This window comes from Leucoraja erinacea, chromosome 8 (genome assembly GCF_028641065.1).
Source record: "Leucoraja erinacea ecotype New England chromosome 8, Leri_hhj_1, whole genome shotgun sequence".
Classification (NCBI taxonomy): domain Eukaryota; kingdom Metazoa; phylum Chordata; class Chondrichthyes; order Rajiformes; family Rajidae; genus Leucoraja; species Leucoraja erinaceus.
In genome coordinates this window covers 64,065,828-64,088,449 of record NC_073384.1, presented here as the reverse complement: position 1 = coordinate 64,088,449, position 22,622 = coordinate 64,065,828, and the positions used below count along the sequence as shown (strand labels likewise).

At 40.5% G+C, this 22,622-nt stretch overlaps 1 protein-coding gene across 13 annotated transcripts in view; it reads left to right on the top strand.

Annotated features, from left to right (window-relative positions):
- The window catches only part of LOC129699781 (girdin-like), a 149,110-nt gene that overhangs the window by 79,584 nt on the left and 46,904 nt on the right, over positions 1 to 22,622 (top strand). For 11 of the 13 annotated variants that reach the window (XM_055639861.1, XM_055639859.1, XM_055639858.1 and 8 more), the window contains 3 exons: positions 93 to 234; positions 5,250 to 5,426; positions 10,936 to 11,097. In XM_055639861.1, the coding sequence (XP_055495836.1) occupies positions 93 to 234; positions 5,250 to 5,426; positions 10,936 to 11,097 (481 nt within the window). The remainder of the gene's footprint in view (positions 1 to 92; positions 235 to 5,249; positions 5,427 to 10,935; positions 11,098 to 22,622) is intronic. The other 2 variants (XM_055639865.1, XM_055639853.1) reach the window with 1 other exon arrangement.

Sequence of the window (22,622 nt, the reverse complement as noted above, 5' to 3'; positions counted from 1 at the left end):
CTCCTATACAATTCAATACAAAAGGAGAGATAATGCTTAAGATAATCCAAATGATTATTTAAAAAAAAATCATATTAATTTCCATCTTCCAGTAGGTATAAACTTTTGGCGTCAAAACTTGAAAGCACGCTAAAAAAATCTCTAGAAATTAAAGAAGAAAAAATTGCCAGTCTTGAAGCACGATTAGAAGAATCAACAAATTTAAACCAGCAACTACGTCAGGAACTAAAGACGGTAAGGTGCAAGCAATATATAATTTTCTCAAGCTTGTAAGATAATAACTAAACCTATCATCAAAATATTATGTTCACGAGTCATGGAGCAGAAGTAGGCCATCGAGTCTACATTGCCATCTAATCATGGCTGATATCTTTCCCTCTCAACCCCATTCTCACCATTGACACCTTTTATACCCATACTGATCAAGAATTTGTCAATCTCTGCCTTAAAATATCCAATCATTGTCTCGACAGCACACAAAATTGCTGGAGAAACTCAGCGGGTGCAGCAGCATCTATGGTGCGAAGGAAATAGGCGACGTTTCGGGCCGAAACCCTTCTTCAGACTGTCTGAAGAAGGGTTTTGGTCCAAAACGTCGCCTATTTCCTTCGCTCCATAGATGCTGCTGCACCCGCTGAGTTTCTCCAGCAATTTTGTGTACCTTCGACCTTCCAGCATCTGCAGTTCCTTCTTGAACACATTGTCTCGACAGCCATCTGTGGCAATGAATTCCACAGTTTAACCACCCTCTGATAAATAAATTCCTCCTCATCTCCTTTCTAGAGGTAAATCTGTTTATTCTGAGGCTATGCCCTCTGGTTTGCTACTCTCTTACTAGTGGAAATATCCTCCAGGATTTTCACTATTCAATAGGATTCAATGATGTCCCCCTCATCCTTCTGAACTCCAGCAAGTTCATTCCCTTGTCGTCAAATGCTCATCATACATTAAATCCTTCATCTTTGTAAATCCCTGATCATTCTTGTAAACCTACTCTGGACCAACTCCAATGTGACAACATCCTTCCTCAGATATTGGGCCTCAAATTGCTCACAATATTCTGTGTGGTCTGACTCGGCATTAGATTCTTATTTTTTACACTGTAGTCCTCTCAAAATAAATGCTAACATTGTATTTGCCTTCCTCACTACCAATTCAACTTGCAAATTAACTTTTTGGGAATGCTGCACCAGCACTCTGAAGACCCATTGCAGCTCCGATTTCTGTATCCTCTCCCCATTTAGAAAACATTCTATGCCGTTATTCTTATTACCAATGTGCATGACCACACACTTTACTAGGCCGCATTCCATCTGCTTCTTCTTTGCCCACTCTCCCAACCTGTGCAAGTCCTTCTGCATAGTTCCTGCTTTCGTTATACTACTGCCCCTCCAGCTATATTTGTATCATCCGCAAACTGGGCCACAAAGCTTTAAATTCACTCATCCAAATTATTGATATACATCGTGAAGAGTAGCAGCTGTAGCACTGTTACCCCAGAGGAACACCACTATTTCCTGGCAGCCAACCAGAAAAAGCCACCATTATTCCCAATCTTTGCCTCTGCCATTCAGTCAACCTTCTATCCATGCTAGCATCTTACCTCTGATACCATAGGCTCTCATATTCTTTAGCAGCCTCACGTGTGGCACCTTATCAAAGGCTTTTGAAAATCTGATAAACATCATCCACTGACTCTCCTTTGTCTATCCTGCCATTATGTTCATATGTTCTAGGAGCAGAATTAGGCCATTTGGCCCATCAAGTCTACTCTGCCATTCAATCATGTGCTCCATAACCTCTGACCCCACCTTACTAATCAAGAATCTGTCAATCTCTGCCTTAGAAATATTCATTGACATGGCTTCCATAGATTCACCACCCTCTGACTAAAGAAATTCCTTTTCATCTCCTTTCTAAAGGCACATCCTTTTATTCTGAGGATATGGCCTGTGGTCCTAGACTCTCCCACTAGTGGTAACATCCTCTCCACATTCATTCTATCTAGGCTTTCACTATTCAGTAAGTTTCAATGTGCTCCCCATCCACCCATCCTTCTAAACCCCCATAAAGGACAGCCCCAGTCCCTTCAACCGCGCATCAAATGTGGGGCCCAAAATTGCTCACAATACTCAAATGCGGTCTGACCAGTGCCTTATAAATCCTCAGCATTACATACCTGTTTTTGGATTCTAGCCCTCAATATAAATGCTAACATTGCATTCGCCTTCGTTACAACCGATTCAACTTTTTTAGGAATTCTACACCAGCATTCCCAAGTCCCTTTGCAGCTCTGATTTCTGAATTCTCTCCCCACTTCCCCACAACGATTTCCAACAGATTCCAGCAGGCAAGATCTCCCCATCACAAAACCATGCGTAATCAAAACATTAACCACCAAAATATTTGTGATTATTAATTATACACTAAGTATGCATTTACGCATGTTGAATGAGCAACTTACCGGCACAATTTTGTATTCTTGGACAACCAAGGATTGTACAAAAGGCACAGGTTGCACCTTAACAGGCGGGGGGACGAGCATTCTGGCAGGCAGGTTTGCCACTGCTACACGGGTGGGTTTAAAGTAAATAGTGGGGGGAAACAAATTGGAAAAACAAGGATGGAGTTAAAGGGAAAGAGAGTATAGGAAAAGTTAAGAAAGACACCAGAATTAACGGGACAGAAAGCTCACGAAGGGATAGGAGAGTATGGCCATGAAATAGGAATCAATGTGAATGGCGAGGTGAGTAACGGATTAAAAGTATTATATACTGTATGCATGAGCAAAGTATAAGAAGTAAAGTGGATGAGCTTGAGGCTCAGTTAGAGATTGGCAGATATAACATTGTGGGGATTACAGAGACATGGCTGCAAGAGGATCGGGACTGGGAACTGAACATTCAGGGTTATACGTCCTACAGAAAGGACAGGCAGGTGGGCAGAGGAGGTGGGGAAGCTCTGTGGGTGAGGGATGAAATTCAGTCCCTTGCGAGAAGTGACGTAGGGACTGACAATGTCGAATCGCTGTAGATAGAATTGAGAAATTGTAAAGGTAAGAAGACACCAATGGTAGTTATCTACAGGCCCCCAGGCAGTAGCCTGGATATAGGGTGCATGTTGCAGCAGGAGTTAAAATTGGCAAGTAACAAAGGTAATGCCACTGTGGTTGTGGGAGATTTCAATATGCAGGTAGGCTGGGAAAATCAGGTTGGTTCTGGACCCCAAGAAAGGGAGTTTGTAGAGTGCCCCCGAGATGGATTCTTAGAGCAGCTTGTATTCATAGAGCGGCCTACCAGAGAGAAGGCAATTCTGGATTTAGTGTTGTCTAATGAACCAAATTTAATAAAGGAACTCAAGATAAAGGAACTGCTAGTAGGTAGTGACCATAATATGATAAGTTTTAATCTGCAATTTGAGAGGGAGAAGGTTAAACCAAAAATGTCAGTGTTGCAGTTTGAACAAAGGGAACAATGAAGGCATGAGAGAGCAGCTGGCCAAAGTCGACTGGAAAAGGATCCTAGCAGCAATGATGGTGGAACAGCAATGGCAGGAATTTCTGGGCATAATCCAGAAATGCAGGATCATTTCATTCCAAAGAGGAAGAAAGGTTCTAAGGGGAGTAAGAGGCAACCATGGCTGACAAGGGAAGTTAGGGATGGTATAAAACTAAAAGAAAAGGTGTATAACATAGCAAAGAGTAGCGGGAAGCCAGAGGATTGGGAAACTTTCAAAGGACATCAGAAGGTAACAAATGGGCAATACGGGGTGAAAAGATGAAGTATGAAGGTAAGCTCGCCAAGAATATACAGAAGGATACTAAAAGCTTCTTTAGGTATGTTAGAAAAAGATTAGTAAAGACAAATGTCCAGCCCTACCTCGACTTACGGGAACTAAGGCACAGGCTTACAGCCAGCGCGGAGAAGCAGCGCTAACTCCTCGGCTCCGGGCTGGTGTCCCGTCAGTCCAGGCAGGGCTGTAGGTTAACCTGGCGAGACAGGCAGAGTTGAGCTGGATTTAGCACTGCTTCTCCGCGCTGGCTGTAAGCCTGGGCCGTCGTTCCTGTAAGTCCAGGTAGGGCTGGTAGGTTAACAGGCAGAGTTGAGCTGGATTTAGCGCTGATTCTATGCACTGGCTGTGGGCCTGGGGGCGCCGCTCACATTTGACTCCTGACATCTCTGCCGCCCCCAGATGGGGGTGAATGGTCCAGTGGCGGTTCGGCAGCTATTGTGGTGCCGGGAGACCTGGGATCAATCCCGACTGCAGATGATGCGCAGGTCTATGTCCATGCGAGAGTTTTTATCACTTTGAGGAATCCCATGACTCCTTGTGTTTTTCGGAATACCGAACTTGCTTATTAACAAACCTGTAATTCATACGTTCACATTTCCGACCAAACAAGTGAATTTGAGCTGGAACTTTATGGATGAATGTGAAAGATGGGAAACTGGTTAAAAGAAATTAGTAATAGTAAATCAGTTTATAACGATAACAATTTTATTGGTACCTGCTGTGAACTTTTTTAAATCCTTTTAGTGTTGTGTTGCCATCCATTATGACATTATAAGAGATGATGACAGATTCTGCTGCTCCATATAATGATATGAATGAATAGCTCTGAACTTTGAAGTCCTTCAAATGGATGTGGTATCGCCTTAGCAATTCTCCACAATGTGGAACAAAAAATGCTTTCTTACAAGTGGATTGTTCTCTGCTTCCCAGAATAGTTTTTTTCCACCTTAGAATAAAATGAATGCATTCTAATATCTGTTTGTAAACTGATTAGTTTTATTCAGCTTGTCTGGATTGGTATTCATTATTTCCATGAATAAAGATAAAATTCTGTCCAAAATAAAGATGGGTAATTTACATGTAAAAGTAACCTTTGAGTGTTGCAGTTTTTCATTGTACCCAATTGCCATAATGTATATTATTGGAATACAAAAGCAACTGTCCTTAACTTAAAAGTAAAATTTAAAAATTAAGTGTGATTTTGCGGTGGTTTAGTTTAATTCCTATCTTGATATTTGGGTGTAATGCAAGAAAGAATTGTTACAGCTTTGGATCTAATGATGTGCAGTCATTGTATAAAATAATGCAGGTGTTATGCACTTCCATTTCTGGGTTAACTTATTTTAATAAATTAACAGAAAATTTTAGTTTTATGATAAAGTTTGGGAGCAAAGGTTTATGGATTGTGGACAACTTAATAAAACTTTATGATACATTTATTTATCTCCTTGCTGAAGGTGAAAAAAAACTATGAAGCTCTTAAACAGAGACAAGAAGAGGAAAGAAATGTGCAGAATTCACAATATAATTCTGTTGAAGAAATTCGGGGTACAAATAAATGGGAACAAGAAAACCAAGAAGTAACTCGTGAGCTGTTAAAGGTTAAAGACAGACTTATTGAGATTGAAAGAAATGTAAGTTTATAGGTAAAAGGGTAATCATGAAATGAAACAATTTGCACAATTTCCAATTAAATAATCATACACACTGAATCACGATTAGTTCAAAGAAGTTAAAGATTCACTACTTAATTTCAAACGACTCGTTAATTCTTTAGTTACACAACTCTTTAGTTAATTTCACAACTTCTAAAGCTACTATTTGTATTTGGATATTACCTGCTGTAGATGAACCTACCTTCTATAACTCGGGCCCTCAAGTCCTGGCAACATCCTCATATATCTGCACACTTTCCAGCTGCATAGCATCATTTTGATAGCAAGGTAATCAAAACTGAACACAATAGTCCAAATTGAACTCACCAATGTCTTGTACAACCGCAACATAATATGCCAACTTCTTTGCTCAATATCCTTACAAGCTTCCCAATAGTCTTTCTCATCAATATATCTACCTAAGATGCCATTTTGATGGAACAATCTTCTTTTACTCCTTAGTCCATTTGTTCTACAACACGCCCAGGGCCCTACCACTAACTGTGGAAGTTCTACCCAGGTTTGATTTCCCAAAATGCACTTGTACCTCACACTTATCTGAATTAAACTCCATTTGCCAATCCTTGGCCCACATACCCAACTGTTCAAAATCCTGCTTTAATATTGATAACCTTTTTCATTGTCTACGTTACCACCTTCTTTAGTATCAAACATACTGGCCATGTCTTGTACATTCTCATCCAAATCATTGATATAAATAACAAATGACAATAGTCGCAGCACAACCCCTGTGGCATAACAGTAGTTGTGGGTCTCCAGTCTGAAAAACAACATTCCACCATCATCACTTCTTGCTTGCTACCAACAAACCAATTGGGTATGCAATTCGCTAGCTCTCCCTGGATCCCATGTGATCATAACTTCCAGTGCAGCCTCTCACGCAGAACCTTATCAATGACCTCGCTGAAGTCCACATAGACTACTAGACATAGACCCTGCCGTCATCGACCTTCTTGTTCTTTAAAAATCTCAATCAAATTCATGAGACATGATTCCCATGCACAAAGCTGTACTAACTCTCCCAAGACAAAATCTCTCCTTCCAAATGCATATGTATTTTAGCCCTCAGAACAGAGGAGGACAAAGGTGTTAATTAAGGGGGGGGGGAAGAGAGCATGAAAGAAAGCTGAGGGGAATATAAAACCTGACTGTAAAAGCTTCTTAAGATATGTAAATATAAAAGATTTGTGAAGACAAATGTAGGTCCCTTACAATCAGAGACAGGTGAATTTATAATGGGAAACAAGGAAATGGCAGAACAGTTAAATGAGTACTTTGTTTGTGTCTTCCTTAGTGAAGACAGAATCAATCTTCCAGAAATACTAGGGGACCGAGAATCTAGTGGGAGGGAGGAACTGAAGGGAATCCACATTAGTCAGGAAATGGTGTTAGGTAAACTGTTGGGACTGAAGATAGATAAATCCCCAGAGCCTGCTGGTCTGCATCCCAGAGTACTTAAGGAGGTGGCCCTAGAAATCGTGGATGCATTGGTGATAATTTTCCAATGTTTTATGGACTCGGGATCAGTACCTGTGGACTGGAGGGTAGCTAATGTAACTCCACTTTTTAAGAAAGGAGGGAGAGAGAAAACGGAATTATAGACCAGTTAGCCTTACATCAGTCGTGGGGAAGATGCTTGAGTCAATTATTAAAGATGTAATAGCAGCGCATTTGGAAAACAGTGACAGGATCGGTCAAAGTCAGCTTGGATTTATGAAGGAGGAATCATCCTTGACTAATCTTCTGAAATGTTTAGAGGATGTAACAAGTAGAATAGATAAGGGAGAGCCCAGTGGATGTGGTGTATCTGGACTTTCAAAACACATACAAGAGATTAATGTGCAAAATTAGAGCACATGGTATTGGGGGTAGGGTATTGACATGGATAGAGAACTGGTTGGCAGACAGGAAGCAAAGAATATGAATCAACAGGTCCAAGGTAGACACAAAATGCTGGAGTAACTCAGCAGGACAGGCAGCATCTCAGGAGAGAAGGAATGGGTGACTTTTTGGGTCGAGACCCTTCAGATTAACAGATCATTTTCAGGTTTGGTAGGCAATGGGGTGCTGCAAGGCTGGGTGGCAGTGTGAGCTGCAAGGAGGATGCTATGAGGCTGCAGGATGACTTGGATAGGTTGGGTGAATGGGCAGATGCATGGCAGATCCAGTATAATGAGGATAAATGTGAGGTTATCCACTTTGGTGGCAAGAACAGGAAGGCAGATTATTATCTAAATGGTTTCAGATTAGGGAAAGGGGAATTGCAACGAGACCTGGGCGTGCTTGTACATCAGTAACTGAAACTAAGCATGCAGGAAGTGAAGAAAGCTAATGGATGTTTGCCTTCATTGCAAGAGGATTCGAGTTTAGGAGCTAGGAGGTCGAACTGCAGTTGTACAGGGCCCTGGTGAGACCGCATCTGGAGTATTGTGTGCAATTTTGGTCTCCTAATTTGAGGAAGGACATTATTGCTATTGAGGGAGTGCAGCATAGGTTTACCAGGTTAATTCCCGGGATGGCGGGACTGACATATGATGAAAGAATGGGCCGACTGGGCATGTATTCACTGGAATTTAGAAAGATGAAAGGGTATCTTATAGAAACATATAAAATTCTTAAAGGATTGGACAGGCTAGATGCAGGAAAAAAATTCCCGGTTGGGGGAGTCCAGAACCAGGGGTCACAGTTTAAGAATAAGGGGTAGGCCATTTAGGACTGAGATGAGGAAGAACCTTTTCACCCAGAGAGTTGTGAATCTGCAGAATTCTCTGCCACAAAAGGCAGTGGAGGCCAATTCACTGGATGTTTTCTAGAGAGAGCTAGATTTAGCTCAGGGAATCAAGGGATATGGGGATAAAACAGGAACGGGGTACTGAGTGTAGATGATCAGCCATGATCATATTGAATGGCGGTTCTGGCCTACTCCTGCACCTATTTTTCTATGTTTCTAGAATCCTCTCCATTAACTAACTTACCACAGATGTTAGGCTTGTTTGTTTATAATTCGCATATTTTCCTTTGTAGCCCCTCCCAAATAAAGGCACTACTTTGGCCACCCTCTTCTTCCTCCATGACTAATGATGACTAATATAGTTTAGTTTAGAGATACAGTGCAGGAACAGGCCGTTCGGCCCAATGAGTCTCCACTGATTAGCGATCCCTGTACACTAACACTATCCTACACACACTCCACATTGGTGACCCTCCGACCTTCATTGATCAGATTTTACAGGCTTTATCTTGCACTAAACATTATTCCTTTCAACTATCTTTACACTAAATAATTCAATTGTAATTATGTATTGTCTTTCCTCTGAATGGATTGCACACAACAAAAGCTTTTTACTGTACATCAGTACACGTGACAATTAAAAAAATCTAAACTTGAGACAATTTTAACAATCCCATTAGCCGACAAACCGGAGCACCCAGAGAAAACTCACGCAGGTCACGGCGAGAACGTATAAACTTCATATAGACAGTACCCGTAGTCAGGATCGATCCTGGATCTCTAGCGCTGTAAGGCAGCAACTCGACCACAAGCTGCACTAAGAAGCCATCTCATAGGCACTCTACAAATTCTTTTTTGGGACCCAATACAAACCTGATTTTCCCATTCTACCTGCCTATTGAAATCCCCCATGACCACTGAAACATGGCCTTTCTTACATGCCGATTAAATCTTCTGATGTAATTGGTATCCTACATTTAGGCTACTGTTTAGAGGCTTGTACAACTCCTATCAGGGTCTTTTTACCCATGCAGTTTCTGAGAAAGCATCCTAATTGGTTGCATCATGGTACAGCAGTTCAAACATAAAAAAAAGCCCAAGAGCTTGCAGAGTGAGGTGGACTCAGTCCGTTCCACCACTGGTTTGGCCCTCCTCACTATCAAAAGCATCGACTTGAGGCTCTGTATCAAGAAGGAGGCATGTATCATCATGTATTGCCTCCATTCATGCTATACTCTCTTCTGCCTATGTCATTTGTGCCAATTTGTATAATGACAGCTGGTTGCATCCCCTCCACTTTGAGAATATTCTGCAGCTGCTTGGGAACATCCTCGACCCTAGCATGAGGGACATACCATTTGCAGCCACAGAATCTCTTGTCTGATTCTCCATGAAATCTTTTATCACTATAACCCTCCCTGTCTGACTTTATCCTTTGCCATTGTGCCTTAGAGCCAGTCTTGCAGGTTGATGCCGAACAGTCATTCCCCCTGCCGCCTCCCCTCCCTCGACAACGGTATCCAAAAGAGAATACTTGTTTTCATGGGGAATGGTAATAGAGGTTCCTTGCATACTGTCTACTCTCTTTACTATTCCATGTAGTCACCGAGAGACTTTCTGCTTGAACCCTCAATGTGACCACCTTGCTGAAACGTCAATGACATTCTCAACATTGTATTTTTCCTTTTGTAAGAACAGTGGCTTTACATGTTTTTTGGTTCTTTGGATGAGTGGTATGGTGGTATATGGATGTGTTATTATTTTCCAATTTGAATGACAAAGGAGTTGATTGACTTTTGGGGGCCTTTATCTGATTGCCCCTGTTGTGGTGCATCCTTGTGCTGGTCAGAAAAATGTATTCAAGAAATACAAATGGTTGGCATTGTATTCAAGAAATACAAATGGTTGAATACAAATTTTAAATTGGCCTTTCAGTTGCACGTAATGGATTGTCATTAACTACATTTTTGATGATATTTAAGCTTATGTGTGATGGTGAATTTCAACGATGTCAAGGCATAATTGAAGGATAATCAGAGGAATTTTTTCATTGTCCTGATCAATGTCTGCCCCCTTTTGCCAATATCTCTAAAGAAAAATCTGGACAGTGTGGACTGCGAACTCTCCCCACTCACACAACCCCTCAATCCCCAAACGCCTCTTGCCAGGGTTCATGTTCATTTTTTAAAACAGCCTCTTTCTATGGAAGGTAGAAAGGGGAAGTGATCCAAAGATGGTCTGGAGGTGAAGGCATGGTAAGAATTTGGGGAACAAATGACCTGGAGGCAGATGATTTGAAAGTGTTGAAGAGTTTGTGATTTTGGAAACTCAGATCAAGTAATATATCAAAAAAGCATTTTGTTTCAGATAGAGGATATGTCTGAAATTAATGGTAAGTTCTTCATGGTAGCAGTCAAGCATGAATGGTTTGGACTTGAAATCCAGCTGATGTTCAAATATTTTTTTACTGTGAATCAATAATTGTGGAGTGTGTGAATTTATTTTTAGAAGATGTAAAGATAGCTATTTATGTATTGTTATTTTAGCACAGATCACAGAATCATTTTGACAAAATTGCAAAGTATTTTCTTTACATTAATCTTACAATATCTGTTGAAAATAAAGTGATAAAACATATAATGATTTGTACAAAATATAATGGTTTTGAAATATGGACTATTAAAGGCGGTTATTTTTCTCTGAAGTTCATTAAAACATTTATTTGTCCTTTCAAAGAATGCAACACTTCAAGCTGAAAAACAGGCCTTGAAAACACAGCTGAAGCAGCTAGAAACTCAGAACAACAATTTGCAATCCCAAATTCTTACACTTCAGAAACAGACAACATCGCTGCAGGTGCACAATACCACCTTGCAAACAGAGAATGCCAAGTTGCAGGTCAGAATCTATTATCAATGTCTTTTAAATTCAACATTTGCAGCAACCTTGCTAACACAATTACATTCATGATTCTCAAACAAAAATGTTATTTTGATCATTTAATATATCAACGTAATCCTTACCATGTTAGAATTGTATTGAAACTACTTCTGTTTGCAAATAACATTTTTTAATTAATGCTTTGCTTGATGGAAACTGGGCCCAGACAAATTGAGATAAATCTATAATCCATGCATTCATCAGCATCGTTATAATGCACAGGAAACATTTTATCACATTTAGAAATTTGAAACTCTGCTGTAAAATCATTTTCCAGTTTCAGCATCTGTGCTCATTCATATCTATAAGTAATGGATATTTTTCCTAATTTATGTAATTGACCAAAGCATTTTGTATTATAAGGAAAAGAATTAATAAGATCAATCTGTATACTTTAGACTTGTTCTTTTTTTTGTAAATATCTGCTCCAAAAACTATTAACTTTACCATAAAAGAAAACCTCTGTAGATTGATTTTCAGAACAAAACACAAATTTGGAAAAATGTCAGTCCTTGTGTCAGCAAAATGAAAATTTGTTTTCTCACTTGTCCATCAAATCCATTTAATAGTAAGGAGTCTCAAACAGGGTGCAACAATTAAAAAAAACACATTCATGTCAGTTTCAATTTCAGTGGCAGATAATTGGCAGGAGGGGTAAGCAGGCTAAAGAAGAAAAGGGAGTTGAGTTGGAACAGAGGATGCAGAAATTGGAACAGAGAATGCAAAAACTGGCAAAAACCTCAACCTTGCATTGTTGAGGCATAAATCTTAGAAGAAGACAGCATTTCATTATTCAGACTGTTTACTATCCCCTGGAATTATAATGTTGAGGCAGGATCTGTACCTGGCGAGTCACCGGGTATGTGAGTTTGCAATCAAGCAATCAAGCAAAGGGGCATTTAGTGCAGTCACAATTTCTGTGCGAGATTTTTATGCAGATAAATTGGACACAATGGTTTCTGCCCTCGAGAGGGCCCATTTTATGCCGTATGAAGATGATTAGAACGGCATACATAACCTGCTAATGCAGATGGAGAAATGGGATTAGTATAGATAGGGTTTTTGCTTCAGAGACAGGGGTGGGGGGGGTGAAGGGCCCACTTTTACCCCCACCCGTATGACTGAAGAGGGTTTCGGCCCGAAACTAAGTCCTGAAGGGCTGCATACATAGCTTTTTGTCATTGGCAGGTCCCTCTTTAACACTGATAGAAAAATGCTTCCTGAAGATGGATGAACGTAGTTGCTATCTTGCACAAGATCTAACATTAAATGATGGGCCCTTCACTTCTAACTTTATTTACTTGAAAATCTAATAATTAAGCTACATCTAATGTCTGAGATATTGGCTTCCAATCCAGCACAGTTTAAAATAAAACATGATCTTTCAATGCTGCTGAGCAGCTCTCACTTCAATCTTGAAAGTTTAACTTCTTACCAAGCAAATGCAAATGCTGAACACCATATTAAACGAGCTTTGAATATGTTAGAGCATTCTAGCCATTGTCTGCCTTATGCTTTTTTTCCCCCCATTGTAGCCCTGCGGTGTTCGGGTTAACTAATGTCAAACTCCTTCAGTGGTTTTGCTTAGTTATTTGTTTAGAGGATGTTTAGTTTAGTTTATTATTATTGTCATGTGTACCGAGGTACAGTGTAAAGCTTTTGTTGCACGCTGTCCAGTCAAAGAAAAGACTATATGTGATTACAGTCAAGCCGGCCACTGTGTAAAAAAAGAATAAAGGGTACGACGATAATGCAAGATGTCCAATTTCTCCAATGAGGTCGATGAGAGGTCAGGACCACACTCTTGCTGGTGTGAGAGCTGTTCCATTGCCCGATAAGAAATGGGAGGAAACTGTTCCTGAATCTGGAGATATGCATTTTCAAACTTCTGTGCCTCCTGCCTGATGGGTGAGGGGAGAAGAAGGAGTGACAGGGTGAGGCAGGTCCTTGCTTATGCAAGGCCTTACTGAGGCAGAGTGAAGTGTAAATGGAGTCAGTGGAAAAGAGATAGCAACAAAGTGCTGGAGTTACTCAGTGGGTCAGGCAACATCTCTGGAGAAAAAGGATGGGGGATGTTTCAGGTCGGAACCCTTCTTCAGACAGTGGAAGGGAGGTTGGTTTGCGTGATGGTCTGGGCTATGTCCTCAACTCTCTGCAATTTCTTGTGGCCTTGGATGGAGCTGTTCTCAAACCATACTGTGATGCATCCCGATAAAGTGCTTTCTACGCTGCATCTGTAGAAGTTGGTGAGCATTGTTGGGGACATACCGAACTTTCTAAGCCTTCCAATGAAGCAGAGTCGTTGATGTGCTCTCTTGGCCATAGTTTCAATGTGGCTGGTCCAGGACAAATAGCGGGCGACATTTAATCCTGAGAATTTGAAGCTTTCGACCATCTCTTCTTCAGCACCATCAGTGTATATCAGGGTGTGTGTACTGCTTCGCTTCCTGAAGTTAATCATAATCTCCTTTGTCTTGCTGGCATTGAGGAAGAGTTGGTTGTTTTGGCCCTAGGTTACGAGGTTCTCAATCTTTTTCCTGTACTCCGTCTCGTCATTATTTGATATCCGTCCCACTATGGTGGTGTCGTCTGCGAACTTGTACATTGAGTTGGATTATGATCTGGCTGTACAGTCATGAGTGTATATGGAGTATAGTAGGGGGGTGAATATGCAATCTTGAATGGCATCAGTGTGGAGGATTAGCGTAGAGGGTGATTTGTTACCTATCCTCGCTGATTATGGGCTATTGTTCAGGAAGTCGAGGATCCAGTGGCAGAGGGAAGTGCTGATGCCAAGTTCCATGAGTTTGGAGATGAACTTGGTTGGGATAATGGTATTAAAATCAGAGCTGTAATTTATGAATAGGAGTATGACATAGGTGACCTTCTTATCCAGGTGTTCCAGGGACTACTACTGTATGTACGTATATATATTTATTGCTCATTATTCCAGGACTACTACTGTATGTACGTATATATATTTATTGCTCATTATTCTATGTTTGCTCTTCTGGGTGAGATGCTAACTGCATTTCGTTGTCTCTGTACTGTACACTGCACAATGACAATAAAGATTGAATCTGAATCTGAAGAGTGCAAGGCCAGAAAGATGGTATCAGCTGTGGGCCGTTAGGCCAAATGCAGTGGATCAAGGCTGCTTGGTATGCTGGATTTAATGTGAGCCCTAACCAGCCTCTTGAAGCATTTCATGATGGTGGTTGTCAAGGCCATAAGACAGTAGTCATTAAGGCATAAGATCTTGCTTTTCTTTGGCACCAGGATGATAGTCGTCATCTTGAAGCAAGTGAGTACCTCAGAACGGAGTAGGAGACATTAAAGATGTCTGCAAACACTCCCGCTAGTTTGCCCACACAGTTCCTAGGTGCATGGCCAAAGATTCCATTCGAGCCCGTTGCTTTCTGTGGATTCACACCAGGCACGTGCCGTGAGTAATTACTCATGGTAGGCAGTCAGTCGACTTATAAAAATCTTAAAAACCGCGCATGCACAGATTGTTCTCCTCGCCGGTAAGCTGTCAATCGTTATAAGTCGCTTTATTAAGTAATTTGTCTTCAAAAGCCTTATCTCTTAATAAAGCATTTAAAAACATATTTAAGAAGTTTTAAAAACATAAAAAGAAGTTTACTTACCACATTATTTGTACACAAACTCCATTCTTCTCTCTTTGTTTGCAGCAAAAATATCCATAACTTTTTCATAGAAATTAGTAGTGGGACTTTGCTCCATCTGAGTAAATCTTTCCTTTTCAATAGAAATTAAAGCAAGTGATGAAAGCCTTTCATTGGACATTCTATTCCTGGTGAATCTTTTAATTATTTTCAAAGCTGAAAATGATCTCTCAACAGAAACTGTTGTAGCAGGAATTGTTAAAATTAATTGTAGCAGCTTCAGGGAACGTTTGTTCCAGTCCATTTTGAAATATAAAAACAAGTAAATCTTTAAATGATTGATTCCGAAACACTTGTGCATTATAAATTCGAGCTAGATCCGCTTTCAGTCTTATGACATCAAAGAAGTGACCGTAGTTTCTTTCTAAACTTTCTATTGCTTCCTGATCAATTTGACAAGCAAGTTTTTGAAACTTGTTTCCATCAACCAAGGAAATGAATTGTACATTTTTGAAGTCGCTGTATCTTGCTTCCAAATGCTTCAGTATATCAACTAATATCAGATCAAATGTTCGTGTTCTTCTCTTTAAATGGACGTTTTGAACGAGATTTTGATTCAGTCAGTAGGTATGTTGCAAAACTTACCTACAGCGGCGCTGCAGTTTTGCCACTGCCCGTGAGCGCGACTTTGGCGTCTTTGAGAGGGGGGCAGGTTTAAACGCGATTTTCTCTAGGCTGTTGAAATCGATGTTGTTCAGCTACTTAGTTGCTGACGAAAAATCGCTGTGAGGTTCGTTCGCTGCAGGTATTTTTAAACTAAATTGGGTTATTTAATTGTTATAGTAGTTTAAAAATCACCCTCTAAAGCCGCGAACCCCGACAACTGGACGGATCTCATGTAGGGGACAAGGCAAGGTAGGTTGTTTATTTTTACATTAAAAAGGGCTTCTTAAGATCCCTTTATACAAAATTTTATGTTGCGACTTGGGGGCCCATTCAATCCCGCAGTATCTTTCATGCCGACATGGGGTACAAATTCACCGCAATGGCAGCATTCTAAACCAGTGCGATCCACAGAATCCCACTGGCAAGCTGATTTAAATGGCCATTAATTTACAGCAATTGAACACTAAATCCCTTCCATTTGGTCTATAAATTAATGTCAATTAGATTTAAAAATCATATTTTATTGTGAATTCTTGTGTGAATGTTCTTTGGACACTTAAGCTATTTAAAAATGTTAATCTTGCCTTTAGAAATGGATAGATGTTTAGATTTAGTAATTGAATTTTGGAATTAGCTACAATTGGGTAACTAACTAATTATATGTTTTAATTTAAGATCATCCAAGAAAGATTGTTAAATATTTGTTTCAGAATGCTTCAATCTGTAATAACTGAAAATTTCTTTCAGTTCTCTTAATTTTTAAGAAAATTATGGGCTTTAGACTGTCCTCGATCACAGCTTTTTGGGTCTTGGTGAGACCACACCTGGAGTATTGCGTGCAGTTTTGGTCTCCAAATCTGAGGAAGGACATTATTGCCATAGAGGGAGTGCAGAGAAGGTTCACCAGACTGATTCCTGGGATGTCAGGACTGTCTTATGAAGAAAGACTGGATAGGCTTGGTTTATACTCTCTAGAATTTAGGAGATTGAGAGGGGATCTTATAGAAACTTACAAAATTCTTAAGGGGTTGGACAGGCTAGATGCAGGAAGATTGTTCCCGATGTTGGGGAAGTCCAGGACAAGGGGTCACAGCTTAAGGATAAGGGGGAAATCCTTTAAAACCGAGATGAGGAGAACTTTTTTCACACAGAGAGTGGTGAATCTCTGGAACTCTCTGCCACAGAGGGTAGTTGAGGCCAGTTCATTGGCTATATTTAAGAGGGAGTTAGATGTGGCCAAGGGGATCAGAGGGTATGGAGAGAAGGCAGGTACGGGATACTGAGTTGGATGATCAGCCATGATCATATTGAATGGCGGTGCAGGCTCGAAGGGCCGAATGGCCTACTCCTGCACCTAATTTCTATGTTTCTATGTTTCTTTTGAGTTAAGTCATGGAAAAGAGGGAACAAGATGCTAATTTCCGAGTATGAAAATGGCCATAACCTTTTTAATACTGAAGATATGAAAGTGAATTAGGTGTCAAATTAAACTTCTTTTTATGCTTTATCTGATGGGATAAATTGCAGACTTGATTTTAAAAATCTCAACATTTTGTAACAAATGTCAGGTCATTTTCTTTGCAATATTCAAACTTTTCATGGATGTCATCAACATATTGGCGCAGATCCTCAAGCAAATGTATTGTTTCATTCTTTCAATGCAATATGGAATATCTATCATTTTAGTTTGCAAAATGTGGCAGAGTGTCACTTTTAATGAAAATGTTGTAATAAACCATGAGAAGAAAGAATGTAGAATCTTTTGTTAGCCAAGCATAAAACCCATTGCTCCTCACCAAAGTTTCAGGATCCCACAATAAAGGATTGCTGTTAATGCTGTCAAAAAGTTTACAGAGGTCTCCATGATATTGCAAAATAGTTTGGATTTGCTTTGAGTTTGAAGTCCATCTGGTTGGTGCGGCCTTTGGAATGCATTTCTGCAATATTTCATCAAGAAATTGCGTTCGTTTTGTAGAATTACTGCAAAATAAAGCAAGAACATCAATGGTCTTGAAAAGGCTTGTACATTCAGGTATGAATTTAGCTGACTGAGACAGAACAAGATTCAATTTATGAGCATAGCAGTGGGGAAATAAAGATGATCGTGCCTATTCTCTTACTTTAGCTTGAACACCATTTAAGTTTGATGCCATTACCATGGCTCCATCGTATGTCTGTGCTACAAGTTTCTCAGCACAAGTATATTTGTGTAAGTTATTGAATATGCATTCTGTTACACTAGTAGCAGTTCTGTCAAGTTGTCAGTTTGTCAAAGCCTATGAACGCTTCTTTAATTTCAGTCCAATATATACCTTAATACTGTAGAGCACTGAGCTGTATTTGAAATATCAGTGGATTCATCCACTTCTATGGCAATGAATGGGGCTTTTGCGATCTCTTCTTCAATATTATTTTCTACAACTGTGCCTACTGCTTCAATCAAGTCATTTTGTATCTTATTAGAAATGCCAGAAAAAATGGATGAAAATGATGTGCCAATTTTTCATCAAATTTTGCTGTATGTTTCAGTAACTCAATATAGTTTCCACGATTTAGCGATTCTTTGTTTTCATTATCATCACAAAAAACAAGTTCTTGTCTGATCAAAAAGCAAGTAGCACATATTAACTTTTTTAGTATCTCTTCTCCTTAACTTTTTCATTGTGAATATCGATGCTATGTTTCTTCTGTTTATCTATGAGCAAGTCGATCTGTGTAGACCCAAATGTCTTCAATGCTATTTGGCTTTCATAATGCGCAGCAGATCCCTCGTGCTTGTTTATAGTATTGGACAAATTATTTAAATCACTATCCATCTGCGACCCATACAGTTCCACTAGATACAGAAAATAACAGGTACAGGAAACAAAACAGTCTATTTGATGAAATACAACTGCATAGCCACTCTTTCCTGTTGTACCAAGCTGTTTTAAATGTTCTAATTATTCTTGTTCCTTTGCGCTGTTGAAGTTCTTTAAGTTCCGGCGTTGGTCTGACATTTTAAATTATTTTGGTCTTTTCCTCATAAGATTGCTTAGAGAAACTCTTAAGATAATGACTATCCATATTTGAAAAACCCGCCAAGAAACTTGCGCTGCGCGTGCGCAGTAGGCTGCGCAGCACATGCACGCAATCCACGGTGCAAAGGCAGAATTTCAGCTGCCTTTATAGACAGTTGTAATTGAAGGCTTGAAGCAGCGTCGATAGCATGTGAGTTGCGCATACTTTTGCGTGTTACATGTACTGCGGATGAAAGGCACGGGAGAATTATGCCTAATTCTACGAGATCGATCTCTTGTAGGCATAATTCAAGTGAGTTTATTGTCATGTGTCCCTGTATAGGACAATGAAATTCTTGCTTTGCTTAAGCACACAGAACATAGTAGGCATTTACTACAAAACAGATCAGTGTGTCCATATACCATAATATAAATATACACACACATGAATAAATAAACTGATGAAGTGCAAATAACAGAAAATGGGTTCATAATAATCAGAGTTTTGTCCGAGCCAGGTTTAATAGCCTGGTGGCTGTGGGGAAGTAGCTATTCCTGAACCTGGTTGATGCAGTCTTCAGGCCCCTGTACCTTCTACCTGAAGGTAGCAGGGAGATGAGTGTGTGGCCAGGATGGTGTGGGCCGTTGATGATACTGCCAGCCTTTTTGAGGCAGCGACTTCGATAAATCCCCTCGATGAAAGTAAGGTCAGAGCCGATGATGGACTGGGCAGTGTTTACTACTTTTTGTAGTCTTTTCCTCTCCAGGGCGCTCAAATTGCCGAACCAAGCCACGATGCAACCGGTCAGCATGTTCTCTACTGTGCACCTGTAGAAGTTAGAGAGAGTCTTCCTTGACAAACCAACTCTCCGTAATCTTCTCAGAAAGTAGAGGCGCTGATGAGCTTTCTTGATAATTGCATTAGTGTTCTCGGACCAGGAAAGATCTTCAGAGATGTGCACGCCCAGGAATTTGAAGCTCTTGACCCTTTCAACCATCGACCCGTTGATATAAATGGGGCTGTGGGTTCCCCTCCTACTCCTTCCAAAGTCCACAATCAGTTCCTTGGCTTTACTGGTGTTGAGGGCCAGGTTAATACGCTAGCACCATATGGACAGTTGCTCGATCTCTCTTCTATACTCTGACTCATCTCCATCAGTGATACGCCCCACTACAGTGGTGTCATCAGCGAACTTGATGATGGAGTTCGCACTGTGACTGGCTACGCAGTCATGAGTATAGAGAGTACAGCAGGGGGCTGAGCACGCAGCCTTGAGGTGCTCCCGTGCTGATTGTTATCTACGATATTGTTATTCTCCTGTTCCTTTACTATTTATATTTAATAATTACCATCTTATAATTGTAGTCAGGGTAGGCACTGCCTACCTAGCCTACCCTGAAGGCACGTGCCTGATTCACACTCAGGTTGGTCGCTATAACCACTGCAACAGTGACCCTGGGAAAAGACACATTCGTGTCCAACGGTATGGATGTCATCACTCTTATCACTTTCTACCCAATGCAAGCATAGAATGCATTAAGTTCATCAAGGTGGGTCGTGCTACCACCAGCGATGCTGACTGACTTCGCTTTGCAGCCAGTTATAGTATTCAGGCCTTACCACGGATGACTGAGTGCTTATACTGCAAAGTTTGAATTAATCAAAGTGGTGGATCTGAATGTAGTCCATGAGAAGAAAAGCAAATTTCCTTTGAGGGACATTCCTGAATCTTTTTTTTTTTAACAGCAGTCTGATGATTTCATGGTTAATATTACATAGAAACATAGAAATTAGGTGCAGGAGTAGGCCATTCGGCCCTTCGAGCCTGCACCGCCAATCAATATGATCATGGCTGATCATCCAACTCAGTATCCCGTACCTGCCTTCTCTCCACAAGGGCCACATCTAACTCCCTCTTAAATATAGCCAATGAACTGGCCTCAACTACCCTCTGTGGCAGAGAGTTCCAGAGATTCACCACTCTCTGTGTGAAAAAAAAGTTCTTCTCATCTCGGTTTTAAAGGATTTCCCCTTTATCCTTAAGATATCCTTAAGATTACTGATGCTGACTATTTGAAACTGCACTTGCTCAAGCAACTGCATGTCTTATTATATGATTTTCACGCTCCATAGTGGAATCAGAAAATGATTGCAGTATATTCAAAGAATGCCTCTTCCTGCTCCTGACTCAATTTTCACCTAGCTACCACTTTGGTTAGTAACTGCCCACAACCTTGTGTGGTTATACAACTTTAGCTGATTTTGTTTTTTCATACCAGTCTAAGCATACAAGCTTCAGTATCAGTAGTCTACTTGCGATCTCCACACTGTTGCAATTGCTCATCAGCACTCATTGTATGAATGAATGGTCTACAATTATTTGAACGTTGACAGGTCAAGTACGTGCGGGGGAGTATAAGAATCTCCTCATTCCTAATCCAGCTCAGTGATGTAAAAACGATTGCCTCATCAGGAAAGTACTGTGCAAACTTCCTATATGCATAGTATTGAATACTGTGAATTTCTACATGTGATCAAAGGCCATTAAATATGAGGGAATTTGAAATTCTTTTGAAATTCTCTTACGGGCTAGGGGTCTTCTGTAAACCTTCATGGCATGCACTCATGGTCAATCAATACCTTTTACGTAGGCTGGAGACACTGCCACATGCTCCTAATCAATCTCATCAGGTTATCCTATTATTGCACTTTAGTACTTTGTTCTGCAGATTGCACTATAATCAATGCATCATTCTGCTGTTTTATATTTTTTGTTGTATCTATCTTTATTATGTATACTGTGTACTCTGAGCTTCATGCAGACAGGGAATTTCATTGCACCCAGGTGTATATGGCAATGGACTAATCTGGATCTGGGATATGTTTGCCCTTTGAGTGGAAGATGTGTGCAGTTAGTTTTTAAAAAAACACTGCTTTTTAATGGATTTTTTCGGAATGGCTTGGCATGATGTCATTAGAATTAACCTCTGCCTTAAATTTTAGGTCTGAATGATATAGGCCTTTTGATTGGATCGCCAAATAAAAACACTATCTCCTTACCCAGAGTAGAACACAAATATGTTTTAAAAAACTGTAAAAAGCAAAATAAGGTAAATGCTAAAAATCTGAAATTAAACCCAAAATTCTGCAAAGAGTCAGCAGCTCTTGCAGAAATTTCAGATTGATTACCATTTTTCATTATCATGTCAGGTAATCTTTTTAAGTATTAATTGTTTTAAATCTATAATTATTTTTCTGTATAAGCGAGTTCGGTATTACAACTGCGCATGCCCAGGTCATGGGTCATTCGGGATAAACATTCTCGCTAGCTGAGCTACTGTGTGTGTACGGACCTGCGTATTCATTTCAGTGAGATTTATAAATAAATGTATCCGTCAAATATGTCAGCAGTAGGCCACAGCGTACTGCAGGCTGCACAAATCCACAATTGTATCTATTTATCATGCCGCACCAGACTTGAACATGCAAAAATGCCTCGAACTAACCTGTCAATTATCAAATCCCTGGCATTAGCCTGAGTCACAGCCATTCAAATTCGATATTGATTTACACAATTTACAAGGTCAACCAATTTGAGACAGTCCTTACATTCCTATCTAAACAACCTTCCTGGATTGAAGGAAACGAGGAGAATGTGCTGTTATAAAGTTCAGATTGGATTCGAACAGGCTGATTAAGCAGGGGTTGGTTCCAGTCTGTCAGGACACACAGTTGGGAACCGGGTCCGGGTGATAATTATGAGGATTTGCAGCCATTTGAATCGCAGCCTTTAGAGGCTTCACTCAGGAGTGGGTCGCAACTCCCTAGCTGACGGGACCTGTTCCCACTCTTTTTGAAGGAGGCGCCGCCCATCCCAACAAGTGGGCAAATGCGGAGCCAACCCGTAATATGAGTGGGAGCATTTTCTCAGTCAGACTTTGTCGGTGGATCTGGGAGAGAGAGAGAGCAGGCGATGCCGCACAGACGGAACAGTTTAATAACGACCCATTAAAATCTGCCCTTCGGCCACTCGCCAACTTGGGCTGATCTGATCTGACAGCCTTCTCGCTTCATGCCCGATCCTAATGCAGAAACTCCACAAAACCTTCGGGCTTTGGGTAACACCTGCACAAAGAGCCTCTGCTAACAAGCGCTGGTGAACTGTACTGGTCAACGTGCACTGGGCGA